Below are 20,543 nucleotides of genomic sequence, written 5' to 3'. Positions count from 1 at the left end.
ACCCCTTTCCTGGGCCCGCTTCCCACAGACAGAATTACTGGCCAACATGGGGGCACAAAGCCCTGTCCCCTTGTCCCAACTCGGGCTGACTCTGAAGGCCAGCCCAGCCTCAGAGCTCCACAGGGGGTTGGCTGAGACCGTGCCACTGCCGGGCCCCACCCCTGCCTCCTGCTTGCCTCCCTCGGCCCACAGATGTTAAAGCTAAGCACAGGCCCTAAGACTCCACTTGCCTACTATTCCCTCCCGGGGAACCCATCCATCTTTTCCGGCCCCTCACTTCAGAAGTCTCCTAGCATCACAGGCCACCAGGTACTTACCTAAGACCCCTCCCCACCTAGCCCCAGGTCTCTGCAGGCTTTTCTCCTGAGCTGGGGGTTGAGGTGGGCACTAGCTCATCACCTGTGGGCTTGCAGTGACGTTTTCCCACCTGTCCAAAGGCGAGAAGTGAATGAGCAGGGCAGCCTGGGGGAGACCGAGACAGATTTTAATCAGGAAACCTCGGGTGAGGACACATGACAGCTGGTGGCACAATCTCAGTGGAATCCCAGGCCCCTCGGACCCTCCTGCTCCAGAGGAGGGACTCAGCTGCCCCAACCTTTCTCAGAAGACAGGCGGCCCACGCAGTCCAGGGAGGATGCTGACGGTGGAGAACGTGTTGCTGGAGTCTCACAACACATCCCAGATGCTTCTTGGGAGCAAGGCTACATCGGGCCCTGAGGGTTTTCCATCCCCGCCAGGGGTCCTGAAGGAGTCGGCAGCCTCACTGGCCCCCAGAGCCGCCCTGCAAGCTCCCAGGGCCTCTGGCAGAGCCTTCTCTGTCTGGCGTCTCCCGGGCACGGCCCTGCAACGGAGTCCTGCTTACACTGTGGACTCCTCCTGTGAGGGCCCCATGGTGGGCTCCTGGGGGCCAGGGCTGGCCGTGGCTGCAAGGGCTGCAGAGAGTCTGGAGGTGGCTGGAGAGAGCCTGCGAGGCCTGAGGATAGTGACGGGGGCCTCTGAGGGGCTGGGGCCCATCGTGGAAAGGGCTGAGGCTCTACGCCGGATGGTGGCAGGCAGAGAGGGCTGTCTGGATGCTGTGTGGGCCCCGGAGGCCGAGGACGAGGGCTCTGGAGTAACAGGAGGTGGCCCGGGAGCCCCGGGAGAGGCCGGAGGTAGAGAGGAGGCTCCTGGAGGGATTGAAGGCCCTGGTGAGGGCCAAGGGGGCTGGGAGGCCCCGGGCTCCCCTGGGAACATGCCCCCTGGCCCCAAAGGGGGTGAGGGTAAGGCCTGGGCTCCTGAGGGGCTCACGGGTATAGTCTGCATGTCAGACAGGTTTGTTCTCAGGAGGAGCTGGAGGAGCTGCAGCGCTGGCCTCCGAGGTGACACCGCTGGGGGCCCCGGGCAGGAGCTGCAGTTGAGCAGGGCCTCAGGGTCTCCACGGGGGGTCCGGGCCACTTTGCTGAGCTCAACGTCTCCACGAGGGGAGAGACCCCGGCTTTCTTCCAGGGAATCTAGAGAGGGGGCGGGGCAAGAAGATGCACAATGGTTCTCCCCTACGACTGAGGCAGGTCTGGGATGAGCTGCACCGAGGACAGTGCCCCAGCTCTGGCCCTTAAGGGTCCCTGTGCACCGGCCATTGGGGTTGGGGGATCCCGCCGGCTCCTGTCTCCAGGAAAGGGAAGACCCAAAAGGAACCATGAGCAGAGAGAGACAGTTCACCAAGGCACTGGCTGTGTGACCTTGTATGAGGCACATAACTCCCCTGGGCCTCCATTTCCCCATCTGTAAAATGGGCATCATAATAACAGTGATGACCACACAGGCCACGCAATGAGGACTGAATGAAACGGAGCCTGAGAGGTCTCAGCCTAAACCCAAATGTAAACTCTGGACTTTGGGTGACAACCACGGGTCAGAGTCGGTTCATTGATTGTAGCAAATGTACCATCTGGTGGGGGATGTCGACAGCAGGGGGCGCTGTGCGTGGGGCGGGGGCAGGGGGATTCGGGGAGCTGTCCGTACATTCTGCTCGATTTTGCTGTGAACCTAAAAATGCTTTTAAAAAAAAAGTCTATTGAAAAAATTTGCTTTTAAGTCTCAGCCTGGAGGCCAGCGCATCATAAGGGCTTAATCCATGGCGGGAGAACAAGGGAAGGAAGGAAGAATATTGGAGAAAGGTATGATCAGGGAGGAGACGGAGGCTGGTAAACACATTACAAACTGGAATGATTACATTTTAAAAATCATCAAAAGATAACCTATAACTTTTTTAAAAATTGTGAATCACCCTGCTGTACACCTGAAAGTTATATAATATTGTACATCAAATATACCTCAATTGAAATATATATATAAACCATCAAAAGGATAATCACAAAAACCACTTTACCAAAAACCACTGAATTGTGTAATTTGAGCGTGTGACTTACAGGGTGTGTGAATTATATCTCAAGAAAGCTGTTCTTTTTTTTTTTTAATTCACCTCGTATTTCAGTAAAAAGCATTTCTTCTTAAAACAAGTTCGCACATGGTGAACGCAGCTGAGGCAGGTGCCCCAGGAGAAGGAGGTGGGCTCTGCATCTCATCCTCAGTTTCCCCATCAGGAGGCAGGAGAGCAGAATGGGAACGAGCATGGGGCGAGGAATCAGAGAGACCTGGCCCTGAGTCCGACGACACTACCACCTAGAACGTGGCCTTAAAGTCAGAAACTTGGGAATTCCCTGGCGGCCCAGTGGTTAGAACTTGGCACTTCCACTGCATGGGGCCCGGGTTCCATCCCTGGTTGGGGAACTAAGATCCCATAAGCTGTGCGGCACGGCCAAAAAAATGTTTTAAATAAATAAATTCTTTTTAAAAAGACAGAAACTTAACTTCTCTGAGCCTCCATTTCCCCATCTGCAAAATGGAGACAATAAGAGCACCCATGCATAAACATTCCTGGGGCATTTAAATGAGACAATACAGGTAAAAGGCTCCATACACTGCCTGGCACCTTAGCTAACGATTAGTCTCTAGAAAGCAGGGGAATAGTATCCCTCAGCTTGCAGAGGGTTTTGTGCTGGTTAAGGTCCAATCTATAATCACTCAACAGTTCCCAACATAATGACTATATGGGATCAGGATGTTTCCAGCCCCAGCAGTCCTGACAGCCTCTCTCCATCCACAGAACTGAAGAGCTGCCCTAAATACAGGATGTCCTCTTCAAAAGGTCAAAGGAGTTAAAGAGGTATTTTATACAAGAGGAAATTCAGGCCACAAATCCGTGGAAAAATTCACTGTCTTCCTGGAAGTTTAAAAAATGTACAATAGCCACCGGTAAGGTACTTTATGGACATGTTAACCTGGAAAAATTAAATTCAAAACACACAGTGTAGAGTTGGTGGGCATATGGGGCACCAGCTACGTCTCTGTAAGTTTCCCCTTTCTCTAGGACCCCATCTGGTAACCTGCTGTCATGCCCTAGGAGTCACCAAACCACTCCCGACACCCTGTGACCTAGTTACTGCACCTATTAACCACAGGGTCTGAATGCAACTCACAAAATTTGAAAACAAAAGTTGTCTGACCAAAGATTTTTCACAGTGGGTCCACTATGGATAGAAAAAAAAAAAAAAAAAGAAGAGGAAAAAAGAAACCACCTAAATGTCAACCAAAAAGGGAAGGGGTAAGCAAACCATAGTATTTGGGAGCGTTTTTAAATGGCCAGCTGTGGGCTACATCAATATTTTGAAACTGTGTGTTACAGTAGGTTGTCCATGTCCTGTTTATACCTCTGCAAAAAGATCCACATGAACAAACACTCATGATAGAGAGAGACGAACAGATGTGAATCATTTTCAGGAGTCAATGTAGCAGAGTAGCTAAAAGCATTGACTCTGGGCTCAAATCCTGGTTCTACTGCCAACCAGCTGTGTGACCTTGAGCACCTCACTTCACCTCTCTGTGCCTCAGTTTCCTCAGCTGGAAAATGGGGATGCTAATAGTATCTATCACAAAGAGTTGCTGTGAAAATGAAATAAGACGTATGAAAACAAACAGATGGCCAACAGGGACATGAAAAGATGCTCAACATCACTAATCATCACGGAAATGCAAATCAAAACCACAATGAGATACCACCTCACAGCCGTCAGAATGGCTATCATCACAAAGACAAGACACAGCAACTGTTGGTAAGGAAGTAGAGAAAAGGGAACCCTCGTGCACTGTTGGTGGGAATGTAAACTGGTGCAGCCACGGTGGAAAACAGTATGGAGGTTTCTTAAAACACTAAAAATAGAACTACCATATGATCCAGCAATTCCACTACCGGGTATATATCCAAAAAAAAAATGAAAACACTAATTCAAAAAGATATATGCACCCCAAGGTTCATTGCAGCATTATTTACAATAGCCATGACATGGGGACAACCTAAGTGTCGATCGACAGATAAAGATGGATAAATACGTGGTGTGTATATATATATATATATATATATATATATATATATATATACGCAATGGAATATTATTCAACCACAAAAAAGAATGAAACCTTACCATTTGCAATAACGTGGATGGACCTAGAGGGTATTATGCTAAATGAATAAATCAGAGAAAGATAAATACCATATGATCTCACTTATATGCGGAATCGTTTTTTTAAAAAAAAAAACTGAGCACACAGATATTGAGAACAGGTTGGTGGTTGCCCGAGGTGGGAGGAGAGGGGTGGGCAAAATGGCTGAAGGGTCAAAAGGCACAAATTTTCAGTTACAAAATAAATAAGTCATTGGGATATAATGTACAGCATGGTGACTATTGTTAATAATACTGTATTGAAATACTATACCTGAAAGTCGCTAAGAGATTAGATCATAGAAGTTCTCATCACAGGAAAAAAATATTTTGTAACTATGTGGGGTGACAGATGTTAACTAGACTTACTGTGGTGATCATTTTGCAATATATACAAGTTTGAATCTTTATGTTGTACACCTGAAACCAATATAATGTTACATGTCAATTACACCACAATTAAAAAAAAAGAAATAACATTCAATACATGTTCCCTGACACATAATGGATACTCAATACATATTAGCAATTATTCTTCTGCAAAGTTGATTCAGTTCCTAAATTCTAATTTTTAAAAAAGGAAGAAAGCAGAGGGAGAGATTCAGAAAGGAGGAAATGAAGAAGAAAAAGGAACAGTAAACAGACTCGTCAGACGGCACGGTGCACTGTGGCATAGCACTGACGAGGGTCAGCAAGCCCAGGCTTGGGCCTGGGCGCACCACGTGCTGGCTGTGTGACCTGGAGCAGGCCACGTTCCCTCTCTGAGCCTGGGTTTCTCACATCCAGCCCTGTACAAGTTCTGTGTTTCTGGGCAGAAAAGCAAAGTGGAAAAGGACGGTGGTGAGGCTCCAGGATGCAGAGGCCACTTACCTGGACAGAAGGAGCAGCAGTCCCTGGGGGGCGTGGAGGGGTCCGAGCAGGCCTGCTGGCAGGGCGTCTTCTCGCAGCTCACCTCTCCCAGCTGGGGAAGCAGAAGGAGACACGTGAGGAAGCCTGGAGCATCTCACCCCTCCACAGCAGCGCCCTCAAGGACATATTACACCAGCAGTTGGACCCACGGAAAGATCTGGGGCAGAAGCTGCAGGGCCTGACCCTCACCTGAACAACAGGTGAAGCCAAACACAGTGGGGCTGCCTTAAGGAAACAACAAAGGTAGAGGACACCATCAAATCCGAAGGTATCCCCGCAGGTAATTGAAGTTGAAGAATGGCAGGCGGAAGACGGGCGTACACTGGCTAAGGGGCTCCAAGTTTCACAAAGGGACAAAAGGCTAGAAGCAGCCCCTGGCCCAGCAGGTCCAGGGTCCCCAGGCCCAGCTCACCTGGCATATGCACTGGGTACAGGGCTCATCGTCCAAGGTGAACACCTGGCCGTTCCCCACCTTCCTCCCCTCGTAGTTGCAGTCTGCAGGGGCAGAGGAGACAGGGGCCGTGAGAGCCAAGGCCCACTCAGGAGCCTTGCACGAGGGGTGGCTGCTCCCACTCACCTCGGCACACTGGACAGCACTCCCCGTCAGGGTGGAAAGGGTAGGAGCAGGTGATGGGGCAGTCCACGGGCGAGCAGGCCACCGAACCCAGCTGCAGGACACAGAAAACACTGAAGGCCTTTTGTTCTGGGGGGCTGATGGGTCACTCGTGAAGGACACATCACATAGCCATTAAGTGCCCATCGGAACCATCAACGTCAGGTGAGAGGTCCATGGTGAGGTAACAGACTGAGGTAGAGTCTGTCCCCCCACTAGAACGCAAGCCCCCCAGGCCCAGCCTTGTCCTCAGAGCTCAACTGTCAACAGCTACCTGTCAAACAAATCCATGAACTTCCCAGGAAAGCTGAGCACCAAAAACTTAGGGGGAAGGACCCAGAAGCCAAAGCTCCCCAAAGCACATGGCTGTGAACGAACAGGGCCACTCAGAGGCCAGAGATGTTCACCCCAAGTTGCTCGATCTTTCTGCAGACCCATCCCTTTTCACCCACCGCCAGCAAAGAGGCCCCATAGGCATGAAACACTTCTAGCATGACAAGCAATAAGGACTTATTTTTTCCATTTTCCAAATACTAAATGACATTCCTGTCATTTAGACTGAGAGGCAGTACGGCTTAGGGGTAAAAGCGTGCCGTCTGAAGCAGACTCAGGAGACTAGAACTGATTCTCGGCACTCCACTTGACTAGTTGCGGGCTCTCTGTGCCCGGCTGTCTCACCTAGCAGCTGGGGATGGAGGTACCCACCTCACAGGATTCCCCGTGAATCAACAGGTCGTGCTGAGATCAGGGACTGGCACATGGCAGGGGCTCGAGAATGTGAGCATATTAAAGATTCCGTACAGAGTCCTGGGTTTGTGTTCCTCACCTCCACTCTCAGGGAGAATCCCTGGGCCATATTTTATACCGTAAGGCCCCCAAGACCCTCCCTGGTCACCCAGAAGCAGAGGACTTTTGCCAGGCAGGGTTAAAAGTATTTCTCTGGCCCTGGGTAAAGAATCACCCCAGGCAGGGCTGAAGGAAGCCGGCTTTCACCATGATCCAGAAGTGACCATTCTCTTGGAGGTCTCTGGATTTTGCCTGCAGGGTTCAGGAGCTGGTGGCTATTTCTGGGGAGTTTCCGCAGACAGGGGTCGGGTCTGGGTGGTCGTACCAGGCAGATGCAGCTCAGACACGGGTCCAGCACGGACGGGAAGGTCTGGTTATTGTAGAAGATTCTACCTGTGTAGGTGCAGCCTGCCAGAGAGAGCATGTGGTGAGGGCCAGCCAGGGGACGGCTGGCCTTTGCCAGGAAGAAAGTCCAAGGTGTTTCTAGGCAGCAAAGGTCAGGCGAATGGCCTCTCTAGACACTTGCCCAGGGGGTTGGGGAAGGGACAGAACATATGTCTGGATTGGGTGCTGACTTGTTTCTCGCTGGATTCAGCAAAGGGATCATAGTGTCTTCACTTCAAGGTTCTCCCCCAGGGAAGGGAGCCGTTCCTCCCACCCCCTCACTTGGCAGGATCAGGATGAGGGACCCGGAGACTCAACCTGGGTGCCAGGCACCACGGCCATCCTCTCTGCTCCTCTCCACTCAGTCGAATCCCAAACCCCTCCTTCCAGGAGGCTCCCCTACAGCTCCGCTCTCTGCTTCCCGAAGCCCACAGAGGCCCCATCTGAGTGCTGCCACCTCGATGATATTTATCACATACTGGTACGTATAAAAGCAGGTGATGGTGGGCTTCCCTGGTGGCGCAGTGGTTAAGAATCCGCCTGCCAATGCAGGGGGCACGGGTTCAAGACCTGGTCCAGGAAGATCCCACATGCCATGGAGCAACTAAGCCCGAGCACCACAACTACTGAGCCTGCACTCTAGAGCCCGCGAGCCACAACTACTGAGCCCACATGCCACAACTACTGAAGCCCACGCACCTAGAGCCCATGCTCTACAAGAGAAGCCACCGCAATGAGAAGCCTGCGCACTGCAATGAAGAGTGGCCCCCGCTCACTGCAACTAGAGGAAGACCGCGCACAGCAACAAGGACCCAGTGCAGCTAAAATTAAAAAATAAATAAATAAATGTATTATAAAAAAAAAAAGCAGGTGATGGGACAGTAGAGAAACATTTTATAAGAAAAAATATATAAGGAATTCCCTGGCAGTCCAGTGGTTAGGACTCCACACTTTCACTGCCAAGGGTGCGGGTTCCATCCCTAGTCAGGGAGCTAAGATCCCCCAAGCCGTGTGGCTCGGCCAAAAAGGAAGAAAAAAGATATAACAAACAACTATGATATGCTATGTATCTATGACATGATAGATATATAGACATAGATGTATGTTACAGATATGTTATAGAGATAGATGTTATATCACAAAAAGAGACTAGGAAGATAAAACCATGAAGTTAACAGTGATCATGGGTCCTTTTTAATTTTTTTCTTTGCTTTCTGTATCTTCTAAACGTTCTATAATAAAATATCACTCTTGAAATAATGGAAAAGGTGAAAATTACTATTAACACATAAAGGATCGCTTTAATTTCCTCTCCCTGTTCTCTAATTGTCTCACAGGTATGTTCCTTTATCACCCCACCTAGGCTGCAAGCTCTGCATATCTTCATATCTGCTTCCAGCACCCAGACGGGGCCTCCCTTGAGCAAACTGCTTTCCGTCCCTGAGCCTCAGTTTCCTCATCTCTAAAATGGGGTTGCCCCACGGGGTTGTTGCGAGGATAAGCAGAGATGAAGCATGTGTGGTGCTTTGCACAGAGAAGCCTGATACAGGGTGACCCCAGATGTGGGGGCCAGGGGTGCTATGCCATCCCCGGCCCCCCAGGCAGGGCCTTACCTGCCGAACAGTCAGGGCAGCACTGCCCGGGGATCCGAATCGGGTGAGGGCAGGAGTCCACACAGTCTGTCCTCTTGCAGCTCACTGAACCATCTGCCTGAAGGGAGGAAGAACTTCACCAAGACCCCACCTGCCACGCCAGTCCCCACCTCCCCACCCCACAGGCCCCCAAAAGAAAGGACGGTGCTGCAAACTGGCCAGAGCCTGACCTAAGAGGCGTCATGATGCAGCTGGGAAGCGGCAGGGGTCCCCCCAAAGAGGACTGGCTACTTGGGAAAGGGGGTGTGAGCCTTCCAGAGAAAAGCCTCCCCATATCCCAGAGCTGGGGTTTTGGTCTCCTCGGCTTCCCGTCCCTTCCCCGCAGCAGCCAAGGCTGCACCACAACCTCATCCAAACTCTTCTCAGAGTTTCCCTGAAACCCTGGCTCACCCCAAATCTATGGAGTTCAATACAATCCTATTTTTATAGAAAGCTATTCCACCGGAAATGTCTTTCAGAAGATGAAAGCGCCATATCCAGTTTCTTTTTTTTTTTCGTAAGAAGCTGGAGTTTTGTGTTATTTCCTTGTAATGTGAGTGCCCTAGATCAGTCCTGAAGGAGAAAAAGGGCAGCGGATGTACTCTGCTCCCCACTCCGATTCCAATGAAACGTTTCCAAGTTTTCTAAGGGTCTAAGGCTTTTTTAACAAATGGTGCATCAAAGGGACTTGAAGGGCGCGCTTCTCACGCGCTCATGTGCACGCGAGTCACCGGGGGATTAAAATGCAGATTCTGCGTCCGAGCCCTGGGCAGCCTTGAGGTTCTACCTAGGCTCCCCTGGTGACGCCAACGACACAGCCAGTGCAGGAACCTCATTTTGAGAAATAAAGCTCTAAGCTCAAGCGACTAAAAGCTCTCTTGAAGCAGAAAGGAAAGCCGACCGTACTTAAACATGAGCTAAAACGATCACGTTTCTTGGTAAATAGCTGTGTTTGCGTGTCTGTCAATCTGACTCTCAAAACTCACGCACCCTCACCCGCTTCCGAAGAGGTGAGGTCACGTGACTCACATTAATGGAGGAAGCCTCGCGATTTCACGGAAAAGGCCTTAACTACTAGGCCTCGGGCTGCCCAGCTCCCTCTGTTATCCGTGCCCCGCGAAAACCTGCTCCTGGGAATCCTATTTCCAGCTCCTTAGGCCAGCAGCTCCCCGCACATGCACAGTGGGTCACACAGCACTCTTACGACAGACAGACTGCCAAGCTCTGTCATCCTGAAAATCTACCGAGGACAGAAGAACCTGGATCCCAGCCCCTTCTGTAAAAACGGGATGTGATAGCATGGAAGCGAGACTGGGACAGGCCTGAGGTGGCCCCGCTTCTGCAGGGGCAGGGATGCCCGGCCCGGGACGGGGAAGGGCGGGGGAAGCAGCTGAAGGCGCGCAGGTTGTCATTCACCTGGCAGATGCATAACTCACAGGGGTCACCGGGAGACCAGATCTGTCCGACCGGAAACTCAACCCCGTTGTCGTCCAGAGAGCAGCCTGGCCAGGGGACAGCGGGGGAGAAAGGACGAGTGGGCAGAAGTGCCGAGGAGGGTCCTGAATGCCCGCGGGACCTACAGCGCCACCCAGCAAGGACAGACAGACACCTCTGCTCACTCACACTGAGTCCACGCAGCCACCCACTGGGCCCAGAGCTGCCTGCTGCTGCCGCCTGGCTCCCTCAGTTAGTGAGTTTTCCTGCCTAACAAGAGCCTGGTACACACAGGCACGCTCACACAAACGTCCATGTCCACACACACCCACAAACACAGCCATTCACACACACAGAAACCACTCCCACACAGACACACGCACACAGATACAACAGACACACAACAAAAACACACGGACACACACACTCAAAAACACACACACAGACACCACTCACACACAAACACGCAGACACATGTACACAAGCTCACACACAGATGTCACTCACATACAAACTTAAAGCACACACACAGACACACACAACACACACAGAGAGCACTCACACGCACACACACAGTCTCAGCGGGAGAAGCTCAGCCTCCCCCGGCTCGGGCATCCAGGCCTGTGTTGGGTACAGCCTGGGATGCAGGGCTAAGCGGCCTCACCTGTCATGGGTGCGGGTTCCCTGCAGGTGAAGCAGCACTGCCCAGGGCCCAGCCACCACTCCTCACGGGGGCAATCCAGTTCTGGACATGGCGTGAAGGAACATTCCACCTCCCCGTTCTGGAAGAGAGCCAGGGGGCACAAACCAGTGAGAGCCAAAGAGGAGGCTGGCAGGCTGCCATCATCCCCCTAAAAGTGACAGATCTCGGGCTTCCCTGGTGGCGCAGTGGTTGAGAGTCCGCCGGCCAATGCAGGGGACACAGGTTCGTGCCCCGGTCCGGGAAGATCCCACGTGCCGCGGAGCAGCTGGGCCCGTGAGCCATGGCCGCTGAGCCTGAGCGTCCAGAGCCTGTGCTCCGCAACGGGAGAGGCCACAACAGTGAGAGGCCCGCGTACAGCAAAAAAAAAAAAAAAAAAAAAAAAGTGACAGATCTCCAGGGAGCAAGAGTGGAAGGAACGGTGAGTCCTTCCCTGGGGGCTGGGGTGAGTCTGGGAGAGGGTCCCAGGAATACAGCAGCTGCATGGCTGCTGGGTCCCCGGCTGCCCTAGCTTAAGCCTCCAGAACCTCTTCCTCTCACCTCTGCAATAGCTTTCTGCTGTCACTCCAATCCACTCTCACCTGCAGCCAGAGAACTTTCTCAGGCACCAGTCCGATCACAACACTCCACCACTTCAAATCCTGGGCAGCTCGCCAAGTCCAAACCCTCTGCCTGGCTGGCAAAGCCCTTCACGACTGAGACTGACGCACAGGCTGTCGCCGTCCCCTCGCAGACCCCCTCCCCTAAGCACGGCCCCTTGGCTGATGAAGGTCACGTCCTCCAGGCGCCTGGATGGTTTGTTCACCCCCACTCCCCAGGGAGCAAGGAAGTACCTACAACCACCTGATGCTGGGGGCAGAAGAGCCCAGCTCCCTGGCCTCTGGACACACCCACCTCTGCGGTGCCACTCACGCTCCAGAGCTCCCCGTGGCATCAGCCCGAGACCCCCTTCTCGTGGCCCCTCCCCCTGCCTGACCTGCTTCCCCAGCCAGTCTCTCCCGCGAGCACTCCTTCAGAAAACCACTTACGCGAGAAGCCCACCCCAGGCCCTGTTCTTGGAACTCAGCCCAAACAGGATCCCCGCCTCAGCCGCATTTCCAGTCCCTCTCGCGGCCCGGGCTCCAGCCGGAATGCACACCCCCAGGCCTTAGAACATGCCCTGCTCTCTCCCGCCTCCCGCCTTCTGTTCACGCAGTGCCTTCTGCCGGGCACACCTGTCTCAGCTCCTCACCGGGCTGTCCTAGTTATCCTTCAGGTCTCAGCTTAGCATCCCTCCCTCCAAGTAGGCTTCCCTGAAGCCCACAGTCTGGTTAAGAGCCCCGCTCCCCTGTCCATTGCCCACCTAGCTGTGGGCCCCTGACAGAGGGGGCTGGGGCTGTCTTGTGCTCGACTGCGTCCCCAGCACCCAGCATTGTCCCAGGCACACAGTAGGTGCTCTATAAATAGCAATGCTGAAGGACGAACTTCAAGGAGACTGCGGGAAGGCCTTGGTGAATGCTAAGGCCCCTTTAGTCTCTTTCTCGCCTCAGTTTCCCTTTTGCTGCATGGCAGCTCCTCTTCTCCTGGTCAAGGCATCCTGAGAGTGTCGTGTGCCCTGCCCCTCCCCAGCACCCACCCACTCAGCCCCCTACCTGGCAGACACAGGTGGTACACTCGTCACCACCACCACTGAACACAGCCCCGTCTGCATACCACTGGCCATGGAAATAGCATCTCACTGCGGAGGAGAAAGGAAGAGGCAGCTCAAGGTCTTTGGGCAGCTAAAGAAAAGGGGGAGCAAATGGGTGGGGGGGTCTCTGGGAAGAAAACACACCCCCACAATACTCCATGGCACACCCACACCCAAGAGCCCAATCGCTGCTCCCCTCCAAACCCTCACCTAAAGGTACACCAGTAGTTAAAAATTGACAGAGAGGGACTTCTCTGGCCATCCAGTGGTTAAGACTCTGAGCTCCCAATGCAGGGGGAACGGGTTCAATCCCTGCTCAGGGAACTAAGATCCCACATGCCTAACGGTGCGGCCAAAAAAAAAAAAAAAAAACTGACAGAGAATGAACCACATGCAAAATAAGGTCCTTAACCAAGAAGGATGGGAAGCCCGGAATAACTAAAGAGTAAGAGAAAAGAAGAAATGAGAAAAGATGGCCCCAGACACCTACAGGAAGGTCTGGGAATGCTGCCAGCCCCTGGAGGCAGGGAGGATTCAGTGAGAGCCTCTCATCTGAAGATTCCCCCATCCCTGCTGGTAAAAACAACCTTAAAAACCTGCCGGGGGCTTCCCTGGTGACGCACTGGTTGAGAGTCCACCTGCCGATGCAGGGGACACGGGTTCGTGCCCCGGTCCGGGAGGATCCCACATGCTGCGGAGCAGCTGGGCCCGTGAGCCATGGCCGCTGAGCCTGTGCGTCCGGAGCCTGTGCTCCGCAACGGGAGAGGCCACAACAGTGAGAGGCCCGCGTACCACAAAAAAAAAAAAAAAAAAAAAAAAACCTGCCGGGGCCCACCTAGCTTTAATCAGAGGGCACTGGGTTCAAATCCCAGCCACACAACTCACTACGGGCAAGATACTTAAACTCTCCTAAGCCTCAGTTTTCTCATCTGTAGAATGGAATTAACAATTACTACCTCACAGGGAGTATATTGCCTGTTCAAAAAATGTTTTAACTAAAACTAATATAACATTCGGGACTTCCCTGGTGGTCCAGTGGTTAAGACTCTGCGCTTCCAATGCATGGGCGCAGGTTCAATCCCTGGTCGGGGAACTAAGATCTCACATGCCGTGCAGCGTGGCAAAAATAAATAAATAAATAAAATTAAAATAGCATTCAAAAGTCAAGGGAAAAATAGTATTTAATAAGAACACTAGCTTTGAAATCAGGTAAGCTTGAGTTCAAGCTCTGCTCCTTTACTCACTGGTGTGTCTTTGGACAGTGATGACCTCTCTGAGCCTCAGTTTCCTCATCTATAAAATGGGGCTATGAATAGTACTCCCTCAGGGCTGCACCACACAGATTCAATGAGATCAGGACTGGCAAGGGCCCCACAGAACAACGGCCCAGAGCCAGCAGTGACGGCCATGAGGTCATCTCAGGAAAGAGAACCACATTTTAACAAAAGACTAACTCATTAGTGGGGCAGGGGAGACACCCTCCCAGTCTCGGGACAGAGCCACGCCAAGGGTGGACCCAAACCCCTTCCTGTCTGTGTTAAAGGCACCAACCCCAGCAGGGGGCAGGCTGGGCCGTGAGCCCAATCTAGCATCCAAACCACTGTGCACACAGTAGGTGCTCAATTAAAACGGGCACTTTGAAATGCTTCATTTGATCTGAGTTTCTAAAGCAGAAATCAATCTCCTTCCTCTCTCCTCCACTCACCACCCCCCCAAAAAAAACATACTCGAAAGACACCGCTCCACCCCCGTCATTTTTTACAAAAAAGCTAAATTCACCCTGTCCTCTCCCCACAAAGAGTCCCTTACCTGGCACACAAGTACAGCAATCCGACTTCAGGGAGGCCTGACAGAGGCCGGGAGGACACTCGGGGGAGATGCAGGACACATTTCCAGCCTGAGGAGGTGAGAGGTGGTGCAGGTGGGGGAGGGTAGACCGTCAGGCCCAACAGAACCAGCTTGTTCCCTATTTCACACCACCCTCAGGATTCCTGTCCCACATGAAAGCCTCCTAAAGGAAGCTATCCTGGGACTTCCCTGGTGGTCCAGTGGTTAAGACTCCACACTCCCAATGCAGGGGGCCCCAGTTCGATCCCTGGTCAGGGCTACATCCCGCATGCCACAACGAAGTTCCCGCATGCCACAAGTAAGACCCGGTGCAGCCAAATAAATAAATATTAAAAAAAAAAAATAAAAGGGAAGCCATCCAAGACCTTTAAATGCCACCATGGTCACACAAGGATACGGTGCTGGGGCCCAGTACCAGGATGTATTATGGTGTAGTTTCCAACATCCCCCTTTCCAAGACGAGGAGCAGACCAGACAGCAGAGCACGCTGCCTTCCTCGTGAAAATGGACGAGCCTAGCCTCCCATGGCACTGCCCCCCATGGCATTGCCCCCACCATGGCATTCCCTCCCATGGCATACAGAAGCTCCGGAAGGATGCTGAGAAGTGGAGAACAGAGGTTCCTCCACCAGAGACACCTTACCGTGCATCTGAGTTTTGAACCAAGTGACTAATACTGGCCAAGGAGTTAAATTTAAAACTCAATTTTTAAAAATTGAAGTTAAGACAAAAAAGCCCCCGGCTTTGGAGTCAGCCAGACCTGAGGTCCAGGGTCTGCCCCTCCAAGTCGTGTGACTTTGGGCAGAGTATGTCACCTCTCTGAGCCTCCGTCTCCCTATCTGTGAGATGAGCTGGAAAGGGCACCTCTGCTGGGGTTGCTGAGGATTGAGTGAAATGTGATCAGGCAGGAAAACGCCTGGCCACTTCACAAGTGTGGCGCACAGGAAGGGCTCAGTAATGGTGGCGGTAGCGATCTACGTGCCCCCGCCCCTTTACATTGCAGCTTCCGCCGTCACTGCCAGACCAGGGCTGCTTTTAAAGATGAGAGGCAGTGAGGGTTGGTGGGCAGAGCCTGGGCTTTGGATGCAGGAAGGCCACGGCTCAAATCCCAGCTCTGCCACCTCCCAGCCTCAGTCTTTTCACCTGTAGAATGGGGACTGTAAAGCCAACCCAGAAGAGCCACCAGGAGCCTCGGGGGAGGAACTAGATGGAAAATACCAAGCCCCTGCCTGGTATGCACTGGGTGCTCACGATGCAATCCAAGGGACAGCCTCTGGCTGGGTCTGGCACACGGTAGGAACTTAATAACTATTCTTGGAGGAGTGAATTTGCCTCAAGCAAAATACTCTTAACAAGCTGAGTCTGGTAATGAGCCTTCTCCCTCCCAACGCCGCTACCTTTATTGTGCCGGCAAATATTTTGCCTGGAGAGAAAAACGGCCTCCCTGGTAGGAAGTTTCCGAGGGAGTTGCATCCCCTCCCCTTCCTAGACAGATGGACCCTGTTTGCACGTTGGCTCTTTTCTGCTCAGCAAAACCTCCCTGACTCCACACACTACGGGTTTCCCATCCCCCACGCTTTTAAATTCCACAGCTTGCGACCAAAATCCACAACCTGAGAACTCTCCCTCCATTCAACGAGCTCACCTTTAACATCCGGTCTTTCCCCCTTCCTCTAAAACCCCCAAAGGTTAAGAAAACACCCACGAGGCTTCAGGGATCTTGTGATGCTCACCAGACAGACACAGACAGTGCAGTTCTGGTTGGGAGGTGAAAACACGTCCCCTTCAGCCCGGATGACGCCACTGTGAAAACAGCCTTTGAAAGACAAACAGGAGTGGAGACATCAGACCTCTTAAAGTAGAGGAAGCTTGAGGTCTCATTACTTTTCCAGGCATAATGTACCTGGAACCTTCTCTCACTGGCTCGGATGCCCCAGGAGTGACAGATCTAGGTACTCAGAACGGTGTGGTCCCAAGACCCCTGAAGAACTACAGGAGACACCCACACAGGGTGCCCTGGGAGGGTCCCATTTATGTCTGATAAACCCAGAACTGTGTTGAAAGCATGGCATTTTATTGCCATAAGGCAGGAAAGGCAGCCAGACAGCCCCAGGTTCCAAACCTGGCCTGTCACATGAGTGGCTTTGGACCTGGATGTGTCACTCAACCTCTCTGGGACTCAGCCGTCTTTACTGTAAAATGGAAATACCACCACATGCCCTGCAGGGGACTTGGAAGGATGCACAACCTCAGATGTAATGTACACAGCAATTTACACTCAGGGCTTAGTACACAGTAGGGACACAGTAAAAAATCACAATTATCATTAAGAAAATCAGCAAATTGCATTTTCATTTTAACCCTTAGGAAGATTTTTTTCACTGCTGCTTAAAGTGCAGCAACCTCAACACCTTACCACCAGGAGCTTCATAGAAATGTAGCCGCTCAGGCCCCTCCCCACATCTACTGAATGAGAATCTGCATTTTAACAGGATTCCCAGCGATTCACGTGCAGGGTGAGTGTTAAGGAGCTCTGCTGAAGGACTTGGTAAGACTTGAGGTCTTTATCCTAACAGCAATGGGAAGCAAATGAAAAATTGTCAGCAGATTGTGGGAGGGAATCAGAACAGGGGTAGAATTTATAAACGATTACTCCTCCTGCAGTAGGAGGGGGACAGGGGCAGGGGAGGGGACTGCAGAGTGGGTCTGGAGAAACTTGCTGAATGAAGGAATAAATGAAAGAACGAAGCTCCAAAAGGATCCCCGGAAGGTCAAAAGTTCCCCTTGAGAGCACAGACCAGTGGTTCTCAAAGTGTGGTCCCTGAAGCAGCAGCGTCAACATCACCTGGGAACTTGTTAGAAATGCAAATTCCCGGGCCTTACCCAGCACCTGCTAAATCAGAAGCTCTGGGGGCTAGGCCCAGGGATCACCCTTCAGGTGACACACGGAAGTTGGAGAACAGCCTTTCAGCTGCAGAAAGGCTAGGAAAGGGAAGAGGCAGTACCATGTGAGAAACTCACAGCCTTCCCCAGACCAGCTCCCACCTGTACACAATGGACAGCATCCCCCATCTCCGGAGGGAATCGGGTGAGAACAAGCAGCTTCACACGTCACCTTTTCACAGGTCACCTCCCCATCCTAGAAGCAGAAACTGGAGTTCCAGCCACCACAACGCCCCAGACACCAGACCAGGGAAGCCCGGGGGACCCCTCACACCCACCTCGCACCAGCACTGGGAACAGCCAGGCTCTGTCCAGCGGCTCCCGGACTCATGCATGGCTCCCAGGTGCCAACAGGCAGAGGGCCCTGGTGCCAGCTGTGTGGCCTCAGGGCCCCTGGGCAAGGAAGGGGTCACCACCACCTTCTCCTGGATTCGTGAGGGAGGTCTGAGGGTCCCCAACGGAGAGGGACTAGGCACTGGGGTGGCCATTGGGGCAGACAGCAGCTGCGTCAGGGCAGAAGCAGAGGACGTGGGTAGTGCAGGTGTGGGAGATGGCAGTCGTGTGGTCCTGACTCCAGTTGGGGGCCCTGGAGCCCCAGAAGGAGGGCTGTGCCCTGGGGAGAGGGCGGGCCGGCCTGCCTCTGGAAGCAGCAGTAGCATCTTAGGGGGGTGCTGCAGGGGCTGCAGGATGGCAGATGGGGCCAGCACGGCTTTGGGGAAAGCTGAAACGGAAACACAGAGGTGTCTGCAGGGAGGCAGCAGGGGCAGGAGGCGAGATTCGAGGGGCGTAGACTCAGGCCTACCACCACAAGTCACTGAACGTGTCTGGGCCAGTTTCTTCAACAACATGATAGATCTAATACCACCAGTTCAACCTCAAACTAATGGGGCTGCGGTGAAGATCAGGGGAGAAGATTGATGAAAAAGTACCACGAGCAGCCCGAAGTCACACGCTGGCGATGCGGGAGGTCCAGCTGCTTCATATGCAGCGAAATCAGAGTCTTCTCCCTTCCCTTCCTCGCTGGCCGCAAAGGAGACTCGGGTTTTCCTGAACCACGCAGACCTTCTCTAAGCCCTCAGGGATCCGACCTGGGAGTGACCCTTCCCTACTCCTGACAAGTCAGGAGTGTGTCCCTTACTCTCCCATCCAGCTGTGGCTTCCCAGGAGGAGATGCAGAGGCTCAGGGGGAGGAAGGGCCCAGGGTCCTCTCTGGGCCCATGGCAGACAGGCCAGCTTCCAAGAGGATGCCTCCCCTGAGACACACACACACACTCAAACACACACACACGTAGGAACAGTGCACATATTCCCTGCAGATGGACAGCAGCTGCCCAACAGTCTGAAAGATAGAAAGAGAGAGAGAGAGGGGGCGGGGCTTCCCTGGTGGCGCAGTGGTTGAGAGTCCGCCTGCCGATGCAGGGGACACGGCTTCGTGCCCCGGTCCGGGAAGATCCCACATGCCGCGGAGCAGCTGGGCCCGTGAGCCATGGCCGCTGAGCCTGCGTGTCCGGAGCCTGTGCTCCGCAACGGGAGGGGTCGCAACAGTGAGAGGCCCGCGTACCGAAAAAAAAAAAGAAAAAAAAAAAAAACAAGACGGCGGCGAAGGAGGCAGATGAGGGGCAAGGGTGAGAGATAGGAAAAAGGAAGAGAGTCACAAATCAGAGTGAGACGGGGAGAAAACTGGTTGGGCTGGGAGGGGGAAACGGGGTGGCTGAGCTCAGACCATCACGGGCGATTACACGATGGAAAACTGGCCCTGGATTAGAAAGAATGCCTTCGGTACTGACACATTACATGGACGATTACAGGCACGCTGTTAAATCATGGCAGAGATCTGACACCACACTGTCCAAAGTGTCCCCGTGAGCCCGGGTTACTGGGACTCCTATGTCACAGGCTCCTCTATCATTGTTTTTTGGTGGTTTTTTTTTTTTTTCCTTTTACTATTTGGGGGGAAACAGTAGGGCTGGCAAAACAGTGAAAGGAAAATAAAAGAATGGATAAAGAGGGCTTCCCTGGTGGCGCAGTGGTTGAGAGTCCGCCTGCCGATGGCAGGGGACACGGGTTCGTGCCCCGGTCCGGGAAGATCCCACATGCCGCGGAGCGGCTGGGCCCGTGAGCCATGGCCGCTGAGCCTGCACGTCCGGAGCCTGTGCTCCGCAACGGGAGAGGCCACAACAGTGAGAGGCCCGCATACCGCAAAAAAAAAAAAAAAAAGAATGGGTAAAGAAGTGGAAGGAGACAGAAAGGATGAAAGGGGGATGTTGGAAATAACAAACGAGATGAACTGAAAAAAAATTCAGGGGGAAGGAAGGGGGCCCGGTCCGGGAGGGTGGGGCCTGGGGCCCGGAGGCGGGGCCCAGCGCCGGGTGGCGGGGCCCAGCGCTCACCTTCACACGACACTCGGTCAGCTCGGAGCCTGAAGCCAGGTCGGCAGGTGCACAGGAAGCTGCCCACGGTGTTATGGCAAGAATGGTGACAGACTCGCCTCTCCAGTGGCCTCCGACACTCGTTTACATCTGCGGGAGAGCCTCGCTACCGACGGCTGCCTTATCGGGGCTACCGAGTCCTTCTTCCCCCATCCCTTACCCCAAAAGGCTGAGGGAGTCTCCCTGCCATGTTCTTATGGGGCCCTTCCCTGCCCCAGGGTGCCAGTGTGACTCAGATGTCTGGGAATGGGGCTGAAGTCTAGCACTAGTCTCCTTGGAAGGTTCATACATCCAGCAGGCATTTAATGAATGCACCAGTGACTCATACCCCAGCACTGTGCAGCCATGATTAAGTGCTGGCTGGTGGGGATGGGCCCCACTGGGAATCTCACCTCCAAACCTTACACCAACCCACTGCTGGGCATCAGGTGCTACGGGCCCTTCTGAAAAAAGAGTCTCAAAAAATCACCATACTGCTCAGGGCAGGCTCCAGGACAAACACCCAACTCTGCTAGAACAAGGTCTTTTTTCAGGCCCATGGGATCCCATCTTCAACCCATGAGCCAAGCTCAAGCCAAACATGCCAATCCCTTTCTGGAAATTTCTGCAATGGGCTGAGAAAACAGGGGTCTCCATCTAAACCAGAGGAACCAAGACATA

General features: G+C 53.0%; 1 protein-coding gene across 1 annotated transcript in view; it reads right to left on the bottom strand.

Moving 5' to 3' along the window:
• Positions 1–725: 725 nt before the first annotated feature.
• Positions 726–20,543, bottom strand: part of VWCE (von Willebrand factor C and EGF domains) — a 30,541-nt gene continuing 10,723 nt past the window's right edge. Inside the window, exons 7-20 of the mRNA XM_079928164.1 lie at positions 19,845–19,973; positions 17,733–18,175; positions 17,533–17,650; positions 16,245–16,327; positions 14,474–14,561; positions 12,627–12,712; positions 10,960–11,077; positions 10,278–10,363; positions 8,844–8,940; positions 7,172–7,254; positions 6,025–6,157; positions 5,860–5,942; positions 5,409–5,499; positions 726–1,490 (exon numbers count right to left, since the gene is read on the bottom strand). Coding sequence (XP_079784290.1) covers positions 859–1,490; positions 5,409–5,499; positions 5,860–5,942; positions 6,025–6,157; positions 7,172–7,254; positions 8,844–8,940; positions 10,278–10,363; positions 10,960–11,077; positions 12,627–12,712; positions 14,474–14,561; positions 16,245–16,327; positions 17,533–17,650; positions 17,733–18,175; positions 19,845–19,973 — 2,270 coding nt within the window. The 3' untranslated portion in view covers positions 726–858. The remainder of the gene's footprint in view (positions 1,491–5,408; positions 5,500–5,859; positions 5,943–6,024; positions 6,158–7,171; positions 7,255–8,843; positions 8,941–10,277; positions 10,364–10,959; positions 11,078–12,626; positions 12,713–14,473; positions 14,562–16,244; positions 16,328–17,532; positions 17,651–17,732; positions 18,176–19,844; positions 19,974–20,543) is intronic.

This window comes from Stenella coeruleoalba (assembly GCF_951394435.1).
Source record: "Stenella coeruleoalba genome assembly, chromosome: 8".
Classification (NCBI taxonomy): Eukaryota; Metazoa; Chordata; class Mammalia; order Artiodactyla; family Delphinidae; genus Stenella; species Stenella coeruleoalba.
The sequence above is the reverse complement of the archived record's forward strand: the minus strand, read 5'-3'. Positions and strand labels throughout refer to the sequence as shown.